This window comes from Siphateles boraxobius, unplaced genomic scaffold, assembly GCF_051911475.1.
Source record: "Siphateles boraxobius isolate OS27281-9 unplaced genomic scaffold, OSU_SipBor_1 39, whole genome shotgun sequence".
NCBI classification, from domain to species: domain Eukaryota; kingdom Metazoa; phylum Chordata; class Actinopteri; order Cypriniformes; family Leuciscidae; genus Siphateles; species Siphateles boraxobius.
Genome location: NW_027509019.1, coordinates 2,131,359 through 2,150,000, shown reverse-complemented (window position 1 = coordinate 2,150,000; position 18,642 = coordinate 2,131,359). Strand labels below are relative to the sequence as shown.

General features: G+C 45.3%; 1 protein-coding gene and 1 long non-coding RNA gene across 2 annotated transcripts in view; both read left to right on the top strand.

Moving 5' to 3' along the window:
* The window catches only part of smc4 (structural maintenance of chromosomes 4), a 59,497-nt gene that overhangs the window by 12,047 nt on the left and 28,808 nt on the right, over positions 1 to 18,642 (top strand). Inside the window, exons 5-10 of the mRNA XM_077197321.1 lie at positions 3,418 to 3,594; positions 11,826 to 11,990; positions 12,184 to 12,311; positions 14,386 to 14,526; positions 14,872 to 15,022; positions 15,655 to 15,819. Coding sequence (XP_077053436.1) covers positions 3,418 to 3,594; positions 11,826 to 11,990; positions 12,184 to 12,311; positions 14,386 to 14,526; positions 14,872 to 15,022; positions 15,655 to 15,819 — 927 coding nt within the window. The remainder of the gene's footprint in view (positions 1 to 3,417; positions 3,595 to 11,825; positions 11,991 to 12,183; positions 12,312 to 14,385; positions 14,527 to 14,871; positions 15,023 to 15,654; positions 15,820 to 18,642) is intronic.
* On the top strand, positions 6,746 to 8,109 carry LOC143703927 (uncharacterized). The gene is made up of 3 exons (XR_013191481.1): positions 6,746 to 6,781; positions 7,360 to 7,419; positions 8,054 to 8,109. It is a non-coding gene; the product is annotated as an uncharacterized LOC143703927 (long non-coding RNA).

Sequence of the window (18,642 nt, the reverse complement as noted above, 5' to 3'; positions counted from 1 at the left end):
GCCAAACAGCATTTAATTCAAATTCTTAATCTTTAATATTTGGTCACTTCTGTAGGATAGAAATGCAACAGCCGCTGTGATTTCCTGAACGAGAACATGTGCGCATCAAAACACGCAAACTCAGAGCGAGAGTTTAAACTTCATCTTGAAATCGTGATGAACAACAATTTGCGTCTTTACAAGCATATTTATGTATTCTCGTGTGTTAGCGAAGATTTACTAATGAGTTGCGTTACAAAGCTTGTGGAATGGCACACACTGCGTTCCCAGATGAACGTGAAGCAACACACACTCCACACATATATATGATAACAGTGCAACTGTGAAACACAAACCGCGTACGACTTTCTGCGTTCCCGAACGCACGTTATTAGAAAGCTAAACACACATCACATGCAGAGACTGAGTGTGTGTGAGCAGCGTTTACTGTGAACGAGCTGAGGTCATTTTAACGTGTGTGTGTGTATATATATTAGGGGTGTGAACCTACACTGGTCTCACAGTTCGATTACGATTATGTCATCGACTCAGTTGAATTCGATATCTCGATGCATTACGATGCACTGCATTCCCAATGTTCAATTTTACTTAAAAAGTGATGTGTGTGTGTGTGTGCGCTTGTTCTGGAAGTCGCAGTGACATTCCAGTTTAAGTTTAAAGGGAGTAAAGCCTGTTTATGCCAAGAAAATGAAATTCTGTCAAATCAATTTTGTTTTAAAGAAATGTACATTTAAAAGCAGCGCTCATTCATCAGTGTATAATGTTACCCAACAGATGCGCATCACCCGTCGCCGAGTCCGCTGTTGACGATCATCCATTTATAATCACGCGCAACAACACAGAATAACTGTAATTTGACCATCAGGTGCGGTACTTGATCAGAGAGAATTATTGTGGCGGTGGATGATGTGTGTTTGGCTGTGGATTCGGGTGACGCGGGAGCTCATCCACTGACTCTACAGCCGTCAGACTCTGCCGGCGCTAACAGCTCGCGGTGAACACGGCTAACGTGGTTTATCAAGTTAGTGTATTACCTCCTGCATATTCTATGTGTGCGTGACATGAGCGCACACAGCGCGCGTCTTCTGCAGGTTGTTCATAAGAGCTGAAATGTGCCCAGATGTAGGCTTTTAAAGCAGTTGGAGCATGTTTACTCGCACCTCGTCTCCCCCTGCTAGTGTATGCTACCGCGACAAAGCACATACGCGATAAATGATGTCAGAAAAGCGTCAGTACATTATAATCGGTTATGGTCTATTACTGAACCGATACCGAATCGTCCTCGTCTGCATCGCAATGCATCATAGAAAAGATTCATTTCAACACCCCTTATATATATATATATATATGTATGTGTGATTTTTAAATGGTTTTAAATATATCGCGTAGCCTTAGAGAACGGCGTAATAATGCCAGGGTTCCCGCGGATTCTTAAAAAGTCTTAAAGTCTTAAATTAGATTTTTAAAATTTAAGGCCATAAAAAGTCTTATAAAGTCTTATTTTTACTTATGAAAGGTCTTAAATTTTAGATGACACTTCGACTTAGACATATCTAAATGTTTTCCAAATTAAAGCTATCTAATTAGCGTAGTATTATTTTATATTATTCTATCTTTGTGGATTTGCTTGTTCATGTGACAATTCGCATCACATTCGCGGCCGGCAGAATAACGTCTGTTTCCTGCACGCGAGAGAGGAGAGAAGAAGAAAGTTGGCAAATGTCAGTTCAGTAGTAAGTTCATTCTTTGTGCGTAGGGGTGTGCGATGTGTATTGTCTACTATGATATTGTAATCATTGTTTTAACGATGTACGAGGCACTGTGAGCTGACATCGCATTTGTCTCTCGTGCTTTCACTGCGTGATGTGTCAGTGCAGTTATAGGTAGGCCTATGTCCCCAAATTAGTTTTTGTCTTATATTTATATTATGTTCTTATATTAGAATATCACATCAGTAAGAGTGCCGTTTTCCCGTGCACAAGTGTGATATTTTGTTATACAATAGTTAAATTAGAAATAAATTAACATTGTGAGTTACTTTTTTGACACCATATTGACAATATTGTTTGTTTTCCCTTTATTTCGCTGACGAGAATTTCAAAATGAAACCGTAGCAGAGTCTCAATGCAACAGACAGCGATGATTTCTTGACTGAAATCCACGTTTTGAACGAGTCATTTTAACGATTCAATGAACAATCACTTGTTTCTTTCCCGAATGAATCAGCCGTTTGAACAAATCGGTTGAATGAATGAATGACTCCCTCAACTCGCTTACGGTATTAAGACTTGCTGCCGCCTACTGGCGGTTTTAGTTTCATATTTAAAGTACCCTTTAATTAAAACGTTAAAATTAGAAATCATTTCATATTTAAATATTGAATATGGATTTTTTTTTAAACTATCTCATAGCTTTATTTATGCAATTGTAAATGGAGTGTAAATATTAATGCCTCTTCTGATGCTGCTTCTGTGTCACCTCTGAACTGCAAAGATGGATTTTGATTGAATGATTTAATTTGACTGGTAACGGTGGTACTGTATAATTATTGTGTAATTAAGTATTATTGTATAAATAAGTATAATTACTGTATAATTTAATTTGAATGTTAGTATTTGACATAAAAGGTGATGCAGAACTCTAAATAAGTTTAGAAAAAATGTCCATATATATGTGAAAATGCCCCTGGAAATCAATTTAAGGTGGCAAATATTGCACGTTAATTAATCATTTCTGTCACTGCTGTGAACTGACCACTGCATAGAATATGAAACATATGAATATCTTCGTGAGTCTGCTGTCAACAACAGGCCTAAACCAGCCATTGCACCAGCACAAAAACACAATCAGTAAAATATCATCTAATTATTATCAACAAAACGTTTAAAATATCGAGATATATTTTTGTCAATATTGCACACCCCTAATGTACGGTATTAATTTTGATTTCTTCAAGTCTTAAAAAGGTCTTAAAAAGCCTTAAATTTGACTTTAAAAAGTGTGCAGGAACCCTGAATGCGGTTCATGGACTCTCGTCTGTTGAATGCGCCACTTCTGGTATTTTACTGGTTACTCAACTCGGGTAAATTGCAATCGAGGATTTTTTTTAAAGGGCACCTATTATGCAAAATTCACCTTTACATGGTGTTTGAACATAAATGTGTTTTGGCAGTGTGTGTGCACAACCACCCTATAATAATATTTTTCATCTTTTGAAAAGGGGCGTAATAGCTGCCCTTTAAATGCGAGTACTCGACTCTGATCGAGGACCCGTAATCGTGACAGCCCGAGTTTTGTTATATAAGTGTGCCACAGACGCCTTGCTCTTGAAGATCAAAGACGAAAGGCGTATGATGTTCTCAGTCTGCACAGTGCATGCAGGATTGACCATGTGTCCCGCTGTGGTCTTGTGTTCAGGACGGAGACGACTACGATGTCCTCCCCAACAGCTCCTTCTATGTGTCCCGAACCGCTGGGAAAGACAACTCCTCCGCCTACCACATCAGCGGCAGGAAGGCCACCTTCAGAGACGTGGGTGTGTTACTGCGCAGCCACGGCATCGACCTGGACCACAACCGCTTCCTCATCCTGCAGGTAATGCACACGCACCGCTCACAAACATCTGACACACACCGGGATGTGTTGCACACGTGTAAACGCAAAAATCCGCATCTGATCTGAGCCACTTCAGTCCAAATGTGGATTTAAATCAGATTCGTATCCGATATCTGGACACGACCTCCGTCTACACACGCATCTCTGATTCCACTTTGAGTTCAAGCCAGCACAAGGCTTATAATGCTGTATTATGAGGCAGACGTATGCGCTCGCTCACAGCTCTTTATCAACTTTATATTTATCTTTGTAAAGAAAAGAAATTGCACGAACACAGAAACATTCAGGAGCTGGTGTTCAACCTCTGCCTGTGACTTATATAAATAACTTCAACTAAAATTCACTATTCTCTCTCGATCTGAGCTGTAGATAAACTAAATAATATCCGGACTGTATATCTGTTCTGTCAGATTTTGCGCTGTAAAACATCCATGAGTCGTGACAGCTGTTATCTTGTCCATGCTGGAAAACAATCATGAACACCCAACATTAATTATATAAACCTTTTTATTGGCACGGCCATTCAAAACCAGGGTCTACCATGTGCATATAGTAAAACCATCACCGAAAATCATATTGGGTGGGAATTAATGTAAACACAGATCTCGGATACCAGTCCTGTCTAAAGTGAGTGATCTGATCTGGTCATAAGATGGATCTGTGCATTAAGAGTCTCGTGACCCGCCGCACGCTCTCGTCATGCTGTTCAGGGCTCCAGACGCAACCATTTTTCCTGCCGGTGCGACCACATATTTATTTAAGCCGTGCTGGACCGACCACAACGGTGCCGAGCAGCGAATGCAAACAAAATGAAAGCGGGATGAAAATGCACTACTCATTTATATTTCACGGATCGTTTATTAGTTCGGGCCAGTAATGGACAGCTCAGCGCCCCGAACTGCCCAGCCGCGGGCCGATCACGATCACGCGACACTGTTACTAGCAGATCCAGACTCTGGAGAAACACTGAAGAAATCCATTGCATTCGCCCCAGAATTAATAACATCATCGCTGCGAGATCCAGTGAGAAACACTCCGATCTGTTATAACCATAGATATCAGATTAAACATCGCTGACGTGGAAACACTTATAGAAGACTCTCAGTCCACAGATCAGCAACATTACCCATGGGTTTATGCTAATGTAGAAACTCTAAACATTACTATTGTATTGTGACAGAAATATTCAAACGCTTACAAGTACTACACCTCTTTTTCCAGCACTTCAAAACTATAATATCACATTTAAATGTTATTTTTAATGTGATGACCAACACATTTTTTTGTTCATCCTACAAAGTAACGGTTAGTCTGTAGCCCTGCGGTTGGCCTCTTCACGGACACGCTAATCTCAGCCTTGGACTGCTACAGCAGCGCATCATGGTTTTCAACACGAGGGACGGTGCAAACCATCATTTGCTGCTATAGAGTTTTAAGGGCCTCTCATGCGCTATAAACCTGACCGTTTATAAAACATGGGCTGTCCAAAAAGGTCAGAGGTCAGCACCGGTCCACTCTTCCTTCCTCGCTATAGCAGCACGTAAATATTGGTGTGTTCAAGTCAAGGCCAACCCCAATATTGTGTGTGCTGCTTCAGTGAGGCAGGAGCGAGCCTCCTCACTCCTTCACTTCATCATTCTCTTGTGTTCATCTCAACATCACGGCTGTGTGACTGATAAACCGCAGCCACTGTAAAAGTGAACATCTTATAAACCCTGACATGGTATTTAGCAGAAGTAAAGTTCACTTGCTGTCTTTGTGCAGTGGAATGTAAGTGGTGTGTTGGGTCATTTAAAGCCTGAGGATTGTTTTGCTGTGTGTGTGTTGTGTTCAGGGGGAGGTGGAGGAGCTGTGTGTGGACGAGGTGATGAGTGTGTGTTGTGTTCAGGGGGAGGTGGAGGAGCTGTGTGTGGACGAGGTGATGAGTGTGTGTGTGTGTGTGTGTGTGTTGTGTTCAGGGGGAGGTGGAGCTGTGTGTGGACGAGGTGATGAGTGTGTGTGTGTTGTGTTCCGGGGGAGGTGGAGGAGCTGTGTGTGGACGAGGTGATGAGTGTGTGTGTGTGTGTGTGTTGTGTTCAGGGGGAGGTGGAGCTGTGTGTGGACGAGGTGATGAGTGTGTGTGTGTTGTGTTCCGGGGGAGGTGGAGGAGCTGTGTGTGGACGAGGTGATGAGTGTGTGTGTGTGTTGTGTTCAGGGGGAGGTGGAGGAGCTGTGTGTGGACGAGGTGATGAGTGTGTGTGTGTGTGTGTGTGTGTTGTGTTCAGGGGGAGGTGGAGCTGTGTGTGGACGAGGTGATGAGTGTGTGTGTGTGTGTGTGTTGTGTTCAGGGGGAGGTGGAGGAGCTGTGTGTGGACGAGGTGATGAGTGTGTGTGTGTGTGTGTGTTGTGTTCAGGGGGAGGTGGAGCTGTGTGTGGACGAGGTGATGAGTGTGTGTGTGTTGTGTTCCGGGGGAGGTGGAGGAGCTGTGTGTGGACGAGGTGATGAGTGTGTGTGTGTGTGTGTGTTGTGTTCAGGGGGAGGTGGAGGAGCTGTGTGTGGACGAGGTGATGAGTGTGTGTGTGTTGTGTTCAGGGGGAGGTGGAGGAGCTGTGTGTGGACGAGGTGATGAGTGTGTGTGTGTGTTGTGTTCAGGGGGAGGTGGAGGAGCTGTGTGTGGACGAGGTGATGAGTGTGTGTGTGTGTTGTGTTCAGGGGGAGGTGGAGCTGTGTGTGGACGAGGTGATGAGTGTGTGTTGTGTTCAGGGGGAGGTGGAGCTGTGTGTGGACGAGGTGATGAGTGTGTGTGTGTTGTGTTCAGGGGGAGGTGGAGGAGCTGTGTGTGGACGAGGTGATGAGTGTGTGTGTGTGTGTGTGTTGTGTTCAGGGGGAGGTGGAGGAGCTGTGTGTGGACGAGGTGATGAGTGTGTGTGTGTTGTGTTCAGGGGGAGGTGGAGGAGCTGTGTGTGGACGAGGTGATGAGTGTGTGTGTGTGTGTGTGTTGTGTTCAGGGGGAGGTGGAGGAGCTGTGTGTGGACGAGGTGATGAGTGTGTGTGTGTGTGTGTGTTGTGTTCAGGGGGAGGTGGAGCTGTGTGTGGACGAGGTGATGAGTGTGTGTGTGTTGCGTTCAGGGGGAGGTGGAGCTGTGTGTGGACGAGGTGATGAGTGTGTGTTGTGTTCAGGGGGAGGTGGAGCTGTGTGTGGACGAGGTGATGAGTGTGTGTGTGTTGTGTTCAGGGGGAGGTGGAGGAGCTGTGTGTGGACGAGGTGATGAGTGTGTGTGTGTGTGTGTGTTATGTTCAGTGGGAGGTGGAGCTGTGTGTGGACGAGGTGATGAGTGTGTGTGTGTTGCGTTCAGGGGGAGGTGGAGCTGTGTGTGGACGAGGTGATGAGTGTGTGTGTGTGTGTGTTGCGTTCAGGGGGAGGTGGAGCTGTGTGTGGACGAGGTGATGAGTGTGTGTGTGTGTGTTGCGTTCAGGGGGAGGTGGAGCTGTGTGTGGACGAGGTGATGAGTGTGTGTGTGTTGTGTTCAGGGGGTGGTGGAGGAGCTGTGTGTGGACGAGGTGATGAGTGTGTGTGTGTTGCGTTCAGGGGGAGGTGGAGGAGCTGTGTGTGGACGAGGTGATGTGTGTGTGTGTATTGCGTTCAGGGGGAGGTGGAGCTGTGTGTGGACGAGGTGATGAGTGTGTGTGTGTTGTGTTCAGGGGGAGGTGGAGGAGCTGTGTGGACGAGATGATGAGTGTGTGTGTGTTGTGTTCAGGGGGAGGTGGAGGAGCTGTGTGTGGACGAGGTGATGAGTGTGTGTGTGTGTTGTGTTCAGGGGGAGGTGGAGCTGTGTGTGGACGAGGTGATGAGTGTGTGTGTGTTGCGTTCAGGGGGAGGTGGAGCTGTGTGTGGATGAGGTGATGTGTGTGTGTGTGTTATGTTCAGGGGGAGGTGGAGGAGCTGTGTGTGGACGAGGTGATGAGTGTGTGTGTGTGTGTGTTGCGTTCAGGGGGAGGTGGAGCTGTGTGTGGACGAGGTGATGAGTGTGTGTGTGTGTGTTGCGTTCAGGGGGAGGTGGAGCTGTGTGTGGACGAGGTGATGAGTGTGTGTGTGTGTGTTGCGTTCAGGGGGAGGTGGAGCTGTGTGTGGACGAGGTGATGAGTGTGTGTGTGTTGTGTTCAGGGGGTGGTGGAGGAGCTGTGTGTGGACGAGGTGATGAGTGTGTGTGTGTTGCGTTCAGGGGGAGGTGGAGGAGCTGTGTGTGGACGAGGTGATGTGTGTGTGTGTATTGCGTTCAGGGGGAGGTGGAGCTGTGTGTGGACGAGGTGATGAGTGTGTGTGTGTTGTGTTCAGGGGGAGGTGGAGGAGCTGTGTGTGGACGAGATGATGAGTGTGTGTGTGTTGTGTTCAGGGGGAGGTGGAGGAGCTGTGTGTGGACGAGGTGATGAGTGTGTGTGTGTTGCGTTCAGGGGGAGGTGGAGGAGCTGTGTGTGGACGAGGTGATGAGTGTGTGTGTGTGTTGTGTTCAGGGGGAGGTGGAGCTGTGTGTGGACGAGGTGATGAGTGTGTGTGTGTTGCGTTCAGGGGGAGGTGGAGCTGTGTGTGGACGAGGTGATGAGTGTGTGTGTGTTGTGTTCAGGGGGAGGTGGAGCTGTGTGTGGACGAGATGATGAGTGTGTGTGTGTTGTGTTCAGGGGGAGGTGGAGGAGCTGTGTGTGGACGAGGTGATGAGTGTGTGTGTGTTGCGTTCAGGGGGAGGTGGAGGAGCTGTGTGTGGACGAGGTGATGAGTGTGTGTGTGTGTGTGTTGTGTTCAGGGGGAGGTGGAGCTGTGTGTGGACGAGGTGATGAGTGTGTGTGTGTTGCGTTCAGGGGGAGGTGGAGCTGTGTGTGGACGAGGTGATGAGTGTGTGTGTGTTGTGTTCAGGGGGAGGTGGAGCTGTGTGTGGACGAGGTGATGAGTGTGTGTGTGTGTGTGTTGTGTTCAGGGGGAGGTGGAGCTGTGTGTGGACGAGGTGATGAGTGTGTGTGTGTTGCGTTCAGGGGGAGGTGGAGCTGTGTGTGGACGAGGTGATGAGTGTGTGTGTGTTGTGTTCAGGGGGAGGTGGAGCTGTGTGTGGACGAGGTGATGAGTGTGTGTGTGTGTGTGTGTTGTGTTCAGGGGGAGGTGGAGGAGCTGTGTGTGGACGAGGTGATGAGTGTGTGTGTGTTGCGTTCAGGGGGAGGTGGAGGAGCTGTGTGTGGACGAGGTGATGAGTGTGTGTGTGTGTTGTGTTCAGGGGGAGGTGGAGCTGTGTGTGGACGAGGTGATGAGTGTGTGTGTGTTGCGTTCAGGGGGAGGTGGAGCTGTGTGTGGACGAGGTGATGAGTGAGTGTTAGACATGTGCCGGTATTCGGTAATGCGATAAATCGCGGTAATGAATATGCACGATATTGTTATCGTGGGGACTTCGAAATACCGTGAAAAATAATAGATCCGAATTTAGATTTTTAGAACGCGCATCAGCTTATTTTCCATCAACCGCTTAAAAAACAATGCGTATATGCTGCGCAAAACACATGTGCACTTTGATGTAAACAATCCCCACATCACATGTATAAGCACTGTGTGAATGCAGTGCGCACTCTAGTCTAATGTAAACAATCCTCACATGGAGAAGAAGCACGGCGGAAGGAGGAACGCTGCCGACTATTTATCCCCCGCATGGCTGCCAACCCTCAGGCATTCAGCAGCTTGAGACTCACGCAATTGACACTTTCACACGGTCTCGCGCCACACATCCATTTTCTCACGCAGAGAAAAATCGCGGAGCAAAGAGGACACTGACACCGACAGACTAGACAGAGCAGGTTACTTTTGATATGAAAAAAATATCAGCTCTCAGGTTTTATAACGAAATTCAGACAATAAATACTGTTTTGGTGCTTGTAAATGACGTGACAGATCGCGCGCCTCAGTTCAAGTAAACCGATCATCTGTTACTTTTTATTAAAGATACAGTACAACCCAACGAAAGGTATACGTACTTTCGATCAATCAGTGTTTTTCAACCACGGAAAGAGGTCAATAATACTGCAGGAGAACAATTATGTCACAGAACGTTACATTTACCTCAGGAAAGCCATTTAATGTTAGTTGACTATAAGAAAATAGCTATAGAGAGGAGTATTTTGCTAAATATGTGCACTATATTACATATTTTAATATATGTTTACTTGTCATTATATAATTGTTATTATAATGAAAATTACGGCATATTACATTTTTATATTTATATTATTATTATATTTATATTGTATGCATTATATTTAATTTCTCTCTGTATGTTTACAGCATTATGTGAGATATATTTTTTCTTGAGAAACATTTAAATGCAGGCTATCTACTGTAGCCTACCTAATATTTATCCAAATGAGTCAATATTGAATCAAGATTGAAATTAAATCCAAGAATTTAATTGAAATCATGAAAATTGTGTTAAGCAATAATACAAACAGTAGCCTCAGTAACCATGTAAACACTATAACATGTTGTCACTAAAAAATAAAATTAATGTTTTGACAATCACAATTACACATTGTGATGCAAGTTTTTTTTAGATACCCCCAATCCGTCTGTTTCTCTTGTGCAATTAAAATATCGTGATAATACCGTATACCGTGATAAAAGCTCAATCAATTAATCGCAGCATGAAAATTTGATACCGGCACATGCCTAGTGTGTGTGTGTTGTGTTCAGGGGGAGGTGGAGCTGTGTGTGGATGAGGTGATGAGTGTGTGTGTGTGTGTGTTGTGTTCAGGGGGAGGTGGAGCTGTGTGTGGACGAGATGATGAGTGTGTGTGTTGTGTTCAGGGGGAGGTGGAGGAGCTGTGTGTGGATGAGGTGATGAGTGTGTGTGTGTTGTGTTCCGGGGGAGGTGGAGGAGCTGTGTGTGGACGAGGTGATGAGTGTGTGTGTGTGTGTGTGTTGTGTTCAGGGGGAGGTGGAGGAGCTGTGTGTGGATGAGGTGATGAGTGTGTGTGTGTTGTGTTCAGGGGGAGGTGGAGCTGTGTGTGGACGAGGTGATGAGTGTGTGTGTGTTGTGTTCCGGGGGAGGTGGAGGAGCTGTGTGTGGATGAGGTGATGAGTGTGTGTGTGTGTTGTGTTCAGGGGGAGGTGGAGCTGTGTGTGGACGAGGTGATGAGTGTGTGTGTTGTGTTCAGGGGGAGGTGGAGCTGTGTGTGGACGAGGTGATGAGTGTGTGTGTGTGTGTGTTGTGTTCAGGGGGAGGTGGAGCTGTGTGTGGACGAGATGATGAGTGTGTGTGTGGACGAGATGATGAGTGTGTGTGTGTTGTGTTCAGGGGGAGGTGGAGCTGTGTGTGGACGAGATGATGAGTGTGTGTGTGTTGTGTTCAGGGGGAGGTGGAGCTGTGTGTGGACGAGATGATGAGTGTGTGTGTGTGTTGTGTTCAGGGGGAGGTGGAGCTGTGTGTGGACGAGGTGATGAGTGTGTGTGTGTGTTGTGTTCAGGGGGAGGTGGAGCTGTGTGTGGACGAGATGATGAGTGTGTGTGTGTTGTGTTCAGGGGGAGGTGGAGCTGTGTGTGGACGAGGTGATGAGTGTGTGTGTGTGTTGTGTTCAGGGGGAGGTGGAGCTGTGTGTGGACGAGGTGATGAGTGTGTGTGTGTTGTGTTCAGGGGGAGGTGTTGCTGTGTGTGGACGAGGTGATCAGTGTGTGTGTGTGTGTGTGTGTTATGTTCAGGGGGAGGTGGAGCTGTGTGTGGACGAGGTGATGAGTGTGTGTGTGTTGTGTTCCGGGGGAGGTGGAGGAGCTGTGTGTGGACGAGGTGATGAGTGTGTGTGTGTGTGTGTGTTGTGTTCAGGGGGAGGTGGAGCTGTGTGTGGACTAGGTGATGAGTGTGTGTGTGTTGTGTTCAGGGGGAGGTGGAGGAGCTGTGTGTGGACGAGATGATGAGTGTGTGTGTGTTGTGTTCAGGGGGAGGTGGAGCTGTGTGTGTGTGTGTGTTGTGTTCAGGGGGAGGTGGAGGAGCTGTGTGTGGACGAGGTGATGAGTGTGTGTGTGTGTTGTGTTCAGGGGGAGGTGGAGCTGTGTGTGGACGAGGTGATCAGTGTGTGTGTGTGTGTTGTGTTCAGGGGGAGGTGGAGCTGTGTGTGGACGAGGTGATGTGTGTGTGTGTGTGTTATGTTCAGGGGGAGGTGTTGCTGTGTGTGGACGAGGTGATGAGTGTGTGTGTGTTGTGTTCAGGGGGAGGTGGAGCAGATTGCCATGATGAAGCCCAGGGGACAGACGGAGCACGACGAGGGCATGCTGGAGTACCTGGAGGACATCATCGGCTCCTGCCGGCTCAAAGAGCCCATCCAGGTCCTGTGCCGGCGGGTCGAGCTCCTCAACGAGCAGCGCGGAGAGAAGGTGCGATCCGCACGTGGCGTTTCGTCATACTTTTTTGCAACAATGGCTTTATGGACAAAATGATGGTTCCTCTGAATGGAGGAAAAACATCACCTCTAGCAAATATATTTTTGAGCTGTGTATCCCAGTTTAAGCAGATGTGAAGCTCATGTGATTTTGCTGTAATTGCTGAGGTGTGTGTGTGTGTGTGCAGCTGAATCGAGTGAAGCTGGTGGAGAAGGAGAAGAGTGCTCTGGAGGGGGAGAAGAATAAAGCCGTGGAGTTCCTCACATTAGAGAACGACATCTTCAAGAAGAGGAACCTCCTCTGCCAGTTCTATGTGTAAGAGACACACACACCCCTGAAGACCACGACACATGCACAACTCTGATCTGATGATGTCATTTAATTACAGGGTTTCCGTGAGGCTTCAAAAGGATTTTGCGCAAAATTAGGCCTTAAAAAGGATTAAATTAATCCTACAGGCATTAAAAATTTAGATTGCTTTGAAGAAAATGTCATATTATCAATTTATTTGAATATAGCCTTCATAATTAATAATGAAGTAAATTGACTAAATGAATGAATTATTATTTGCTGTCGCAAAATATGTACGTTAGTGTGATAAACGCAAGCAACCGGTTTGGTACTTGCTTCCAGCCGGAGCAGAGTTGCCGTGATGCTGAGATGACTCGGGTCATTTTGTACAGCAGGAATAAAACTAGACCAGAAAAATGGGAAGTGTCTTGAAGACAGTTTAACATGTTAAAATATTTAACGCCATTAACGCAGCATCCCTTAGTTTTACATTACATGCTTTTATTCATGCAAATGCTTGTAAACCATTCAAACGCGACAAGACAAAGAGAACGGCAGCGGCCTGTGAATGTCTATGTAACACACACACACACACACACACACACACACACACAGAAAGACACACACACACACACAGAAAGACACACACACACACACACACACACACACACACACACACACAGAAAGACGCGCGGCAGTAGGGAAGAAATGTAGTGAACTCCATCTTTGCATGTGCTGTGTGTTTAGCCTGCATTTGGGAACGCAGTTTGGGTCACGCTTTTTCACATTCACTTAGTTTTCAATGTTTTTGTGGGAGTGATTACAGCATTTCACCAGATTTGTATTGCAAGGATGTGATTCTTCCGGATTAGTCCGGTTGTTTCGGCCCGAAGTCCTGCAGATCAGTAATAAAACAGTTCGGGTGGGGGGGTTTGTGGGTTGTTCACTGCCCGCTCAGCCGTGCTGTTTCATCCTCATTACAGTACACGCGATATGGGATAATATTAAACCATATGTCTGTGGTGTGTTTTTGCTATCCGCAATCCAGGAGAGATGAGAGAGAGAGAGATCGCTACACGGACGTCCCTGCTTAATGAGCGACGATGCCAGAGAGAACTAAACTAAAGTTACTCTTTAGGGCTGCGATATTAATCATCTTTTTTTTACAATCTTTACAATGGAAATCGAAAATAAAATTAATTTTAGTTTAAAACTGTTAAACACTAGCCACGTTCTGTCTTGCACAACGTCCCTCCCTTCAAAGCGGTGCGCATTCGTTACTCCCTAAAACCCAAACTTAAATTAATTTCAGGACATGTTTGAAAATAAAAAGATTTATAAAAGCACAATGGACCATAACTTTTCTCTGTAATGATTAATGAGATTGATCGGTATTGGAAGCACAGTTGTTTTATTTACAGAACTACAGAATAGCACTTATCACCATTACTTTTCCCCCAAAGATGTTAAGACGTCCTGTTTTGTATTACTAGAAATAAATTATAGCTGTAAAAATGTATTTCCGTGTGTCACTCTTCACAGTTCCTGGTAGTTCATGCAGTAAATGACTGATTCAGGTGTTTATAAAGCTGCTTCACGCTGGGTTTTAAACCAATCCTGCTTTTTCCACCCACACACTCACACCCCTGGCATTGAGACTCGTTTGTAAACCCTCTTTCACAGAACCGTAGGAGTTACGGTCACAATAACAGCTCAAGGGCTTATCTCTCGCAAGTGTAGAAATAATTTCCCTAATGTAGCATCTAGTAAAATAATATTCTTATGAAATATTAATTTCATTCAGTGTGAATGTAGACTGAGACACTATATCAACTAAAAAGAGGGTTGAGTCCCCTTTAAAGTTCAGGCACACTGAAGTGCATTCACTGGCTTTTCCCGTGTTTAGTTTGCACACTGATCATGGGTTGGAGCTGTTCATTTTGATCTCAGTGCACCAGATTGATGAATTTAACCTGGAAATGTGCAGCATGACCCCTCTCTCACAGACTCCCTAGGGAAACACTGCTCAACGCTGTGAGCAGATTGTGTAGGAGCTCCTCTCCCTCTGGTGGTGTGACCCGTGTTTGTGTTTCCTCAGGCATGATCTACAGAAGCGTGCGTCAGCGAAAGAAGCTGAGAAACAGCAGATTCAGGAGGACACGAAGGAGCTGAGTGACAAGAGCAGCCAGCTGACACAAGAAGTGAAGACCAAGAACGAGGAGCTGAAGGGTGTGGAGAAGTGAGGAGCGTTTACATCCCCATAAACACTATTGAGGATTCATCTTTTAGCATGTACACAGTTACTGGTGCCACACACTGCCCAGATGTGGCTCGCAAACCTCTACAATCACTCGCATATGAGACTAAACCTTCACTGTGGGCGACTAAATAATGTCTATCAATTCAGCTCATCAATCCTTAGTGCGGCGTATACTGTTATTAGTAGCAGTATTAATATATTTTAATAATAATTACTATTATCTATTACTATTAGTTTTTTACTGACCAACAATATTTTAAGCACCACCACCAGTTCCAAGTTTAGTTAAAATGACATTAATGACATGTTGTTTTTCCTCTGAAGGAAACTGACCAAGCTGACCAAGTTCATAGAGAGCCAGAAGGAGAAGTTTACCCAGCTGGACCTGCAGGACGTGGAGGTGCGCGAGAAGCTCAAACACACCAAGAGCAAAACCAAGAAGCTGCAGAAACAGCTTCAGAAAGACCAGGAGAAGGTGAGATCAGTGATCCCGCAGAGCCACACACACACACACCAGTCCTCAGCCAATCAGCTGCCGCTCCGTGCCCTCAGCCAGACTCAGCCCAAGTCCGGTTTCATCCAATCAGATTTAGATAGTGTGAACGGTTAAAAATCCAGTCTTTACAAAGCCGTTTCAAGCTACTTTCATATGTGGTTTGAAATGTATTTTAAATTCCTTGAAATCTGTCCCGCTCTGATCGTATTTCGCAGGGTTTATGTGACTCTCTCACGCACATAAAATGTAAACGTCAGGCATTGTCACAGGAAAAATGTTGAAAGTCTCTGCCGAAGTAATGCTGTGTTGTTGAAAAGTGCCGAACGAGCAGAAAATGAGACCAGTTTTGAAACGGGAATAAAGCTGCTCACGCCAGCCTATGTTTCTGCCGCGGCCTCAGAAGACACACAGTCCAGCGCGACGGCATTGTAAACTGTAAACGAGACAACATCTCTATTCCAAACTGTTTTTGCGTATTCCTACCAACACAACATCATTGCCATAGAAACTAATGCAGATATTCCTGAAAACGAAAGCGCGGATGGACACACACACCGGATCTGCGCCGTGTGTACGAGGTCAGTAGATGAGGTGTTGATGTGTGTGTGCAGCTGGAGGCGCTGAGGACTGTTCCGGCCAGCAGCGAGGGCATCATCAGTGAGGCGGCGGTGCAGAAGCAGCAGCTGGAGGAGCAGAAGCTGCAGGAGGAGCAGAAGCTGGCGCTGGTGCTGGAGAGCCTGAAGGAGGAGACCAGCGGCCTGCAGGACGACAAACAGGTGCGCAACACACACCGCTCTGCACCTCAAACATGCACACAGCGCATACGTTTGCATTGGTGCTGAAGGAGAGGGGTGTGGAAGCGGTGTCAGTTTCTGTTGCAATGTGAAGGTGAAGACTGTAATGTATCTAATGAATTTTCTCAATATTTTGCTATCGTGCACCCTTAGCTGGATACGTTTATTATAACCGAGATGCTCGCGTTTGCTCTAGACAGTGTTAATATTAGCCTACTCGATAGCCTGCTAACAGTGGAACAGCTGAAAGTATTGCTAATATGCATTAGGGCTTTGACTCCGAACTTCGTTATTCGAATAGAATTCGAATATAAAAAATAAAAAAAAGATATTCGAACGAATATTAGGCAGCCTTTAATATTCGAACCTGTTATGGGGATTATTTTTTGTAAATGTGTTTGTTTGTAAACTTTGTTTTAAATTCAGATTCCGAGGCTTTTTTTAAACGCCTGGTGAAGTTGTGAATCACGAGCTCATTAGCAAGGCAATTATTGGTCATGTGGGCTCCTGTAGGTGACGTTAGTGTCCTGGTTAGCGCAGCGCATATTTTGTATATCAAAACAATGGCCGCGCCAACGCCTACAACAACAACTCCTGACGAGGAGCTCGAAATCTACACTCCGGACAATTTAAAAAGCAACGTGTGGCGCTACTTACATTTTACCAGGTATTCGTTCGCTGTTAATTTCATTTGTTTTTCTGATTAATTGTTTTGCTCGATGAGAAAGACAAGGTAACAATATATTCGGGGCTTTACTGAAAACATTCGGGGCTTAAGCCCCCTTAGCCCTAGCGCCGCGGCATTTAATGGTCAAAATATTAATATTAATAAACAAACAAACTTCCAATATGATTTTAGCGCAAAAGTCAAAGCCCTAATATGCATTCCTTCACGGTCAGCTGTCAGAGCTGAGACGCACGAATGAGTGCTGGCAGAATATGCTTTTTGTAATTCTAGGTGCCACTCGTGTCGCAGAAATGACATCACATTTAAGCAAAATTGTTTAGGCTTGGTGTTTATAATGCATTTTTATAATAAATGTCACTTTTGATTTGTTTTATGGTTGCATTGTTCATAGCTGTTCTGAGGTGTGTGTCCCGCACAGCGCTGTAACTCGCTGCTTCACTACCGTAGTACGATTCATCGCTGAAGAAATCCACTAGCTCAGGGGTGGCGAACCTGTTCAGCATGATGAGCCAAAAAAAAATCCCTCATCACTGCAAAGAGCCACACAACAGATGTGTCTAACAATAACATTAAAATGTATTACTTATTACAATTACTAATTACATATCACACAATTGTTCATGGATTTTAATGTTTGTCAATGTTTGTCATAGTATCAGCCTACCTAAAAGGTTACATGACTCAGTGGGACACCTGGCACTCCTTGGTTTCCACAATCTTTGTTAAGTCTGGCTTGTATTCAGTTGTGGCTACTCGTAGTAATTCTTTCACATGCGTGTCAGTCAGGACAGAGCGATGCTTTGATTTCACTTGTTTCAGTGTTGAAAAAAGTGATTCACACATGTAAGTTGACCCAAACATTGACAGTAGTTTGACTGCAGCCTGTTTGACATTGGGATATCTCTCATTCGGCACAATCTTCCAAAACTCCACGGTTCCTTCCCTCAGAACACTTTTAAGTCTGTCATCCTCAGAAAGTTCAATCATTTCAAGCTGAGTTGCTGCTTCATCTTCCACTAAAGGGGCTTTTAAACAGTCTGATTCAGCAGTGAATGGGTTGATAAGAAATGAAATTTGTGGTCTTTTTTGGCGTAGGCCGGAGAATCTGTCCTCAAAACTCTGTTCGAGATTTTCAAGCAGTGTTGCATAGCGTGCAGTACTCCCGTTTACAACCTCTGCTGCTTGTCCACTTGCCTTCAACAAGGATGGAAAATGTGTTAACTGCCTCTTTTGTAGATGAGTCTTGAACAGCTTGAGTTTGTTGACAAATGTGAAAATACTCTGCACCAGGTCAGACACCATCTTTAACTTCCCTTGCAGATCCACATTGAGGCCATTCAGATAATGCAGCATGTCGACCAAAAAAGCCAAGTCCGAAATCCACTGGGGATCACGTAGCTCAGGATAGTCCTTATGTTTCTCTGCGAGGAACAGCTTCACTGGATTTAAAAGCTCAAAAAAACGAGAAAGCACATTACCTCTTGAAAGCCATCTTACAGCACAGTGAAGAAGCAGATCAGATGGAAGATCTTCATCAAGCTCAGCAATTAGATTTTTGAACTGCCTGTGATTGAGAGCATGTGTGCGTATAAAATTGACAATTTCCAGCACAGGTTTCATGATGTGATCAAAGTTCAGCTTTTTAGACACCAAGTGCTCTTGGTGGATAATACAGTGAAATGTCCAAAATTCAGGAAACCGGTCATCAGCTTTACACAGCCCTACAAGGCCTTTCCCAGATCCCAACATGGCTGGTGCTCCGTCAGTGGATATTGCTGTTAGCTTTGATAACTGCAGATCTGCTTTCTCAACAACAGCCATCAGTGTCTCTTTTAGGTCGATGCCACGGGTTCTGTCTTTAAGGGGCACAATGTCAAGCAGCTCTTCCTTAATTGTGCAGTCTTCTGACACAAATCGTACAAATATCGCCAACTGTGGCTTATCTTGAACATCGCAAGACTCATCCAAAGCAATGCTGAAATACCGGCTCTTCTGAAGATCTGAATATAAATGTCTTTCAACTGAGTCGTTAATGTCCGATATTCTTTCTTCAACTGTGTGCCGTGACAGCTGAAGGTCCTTTACTGAACGTTTCAAATTTTCATTTTCGGGACAAA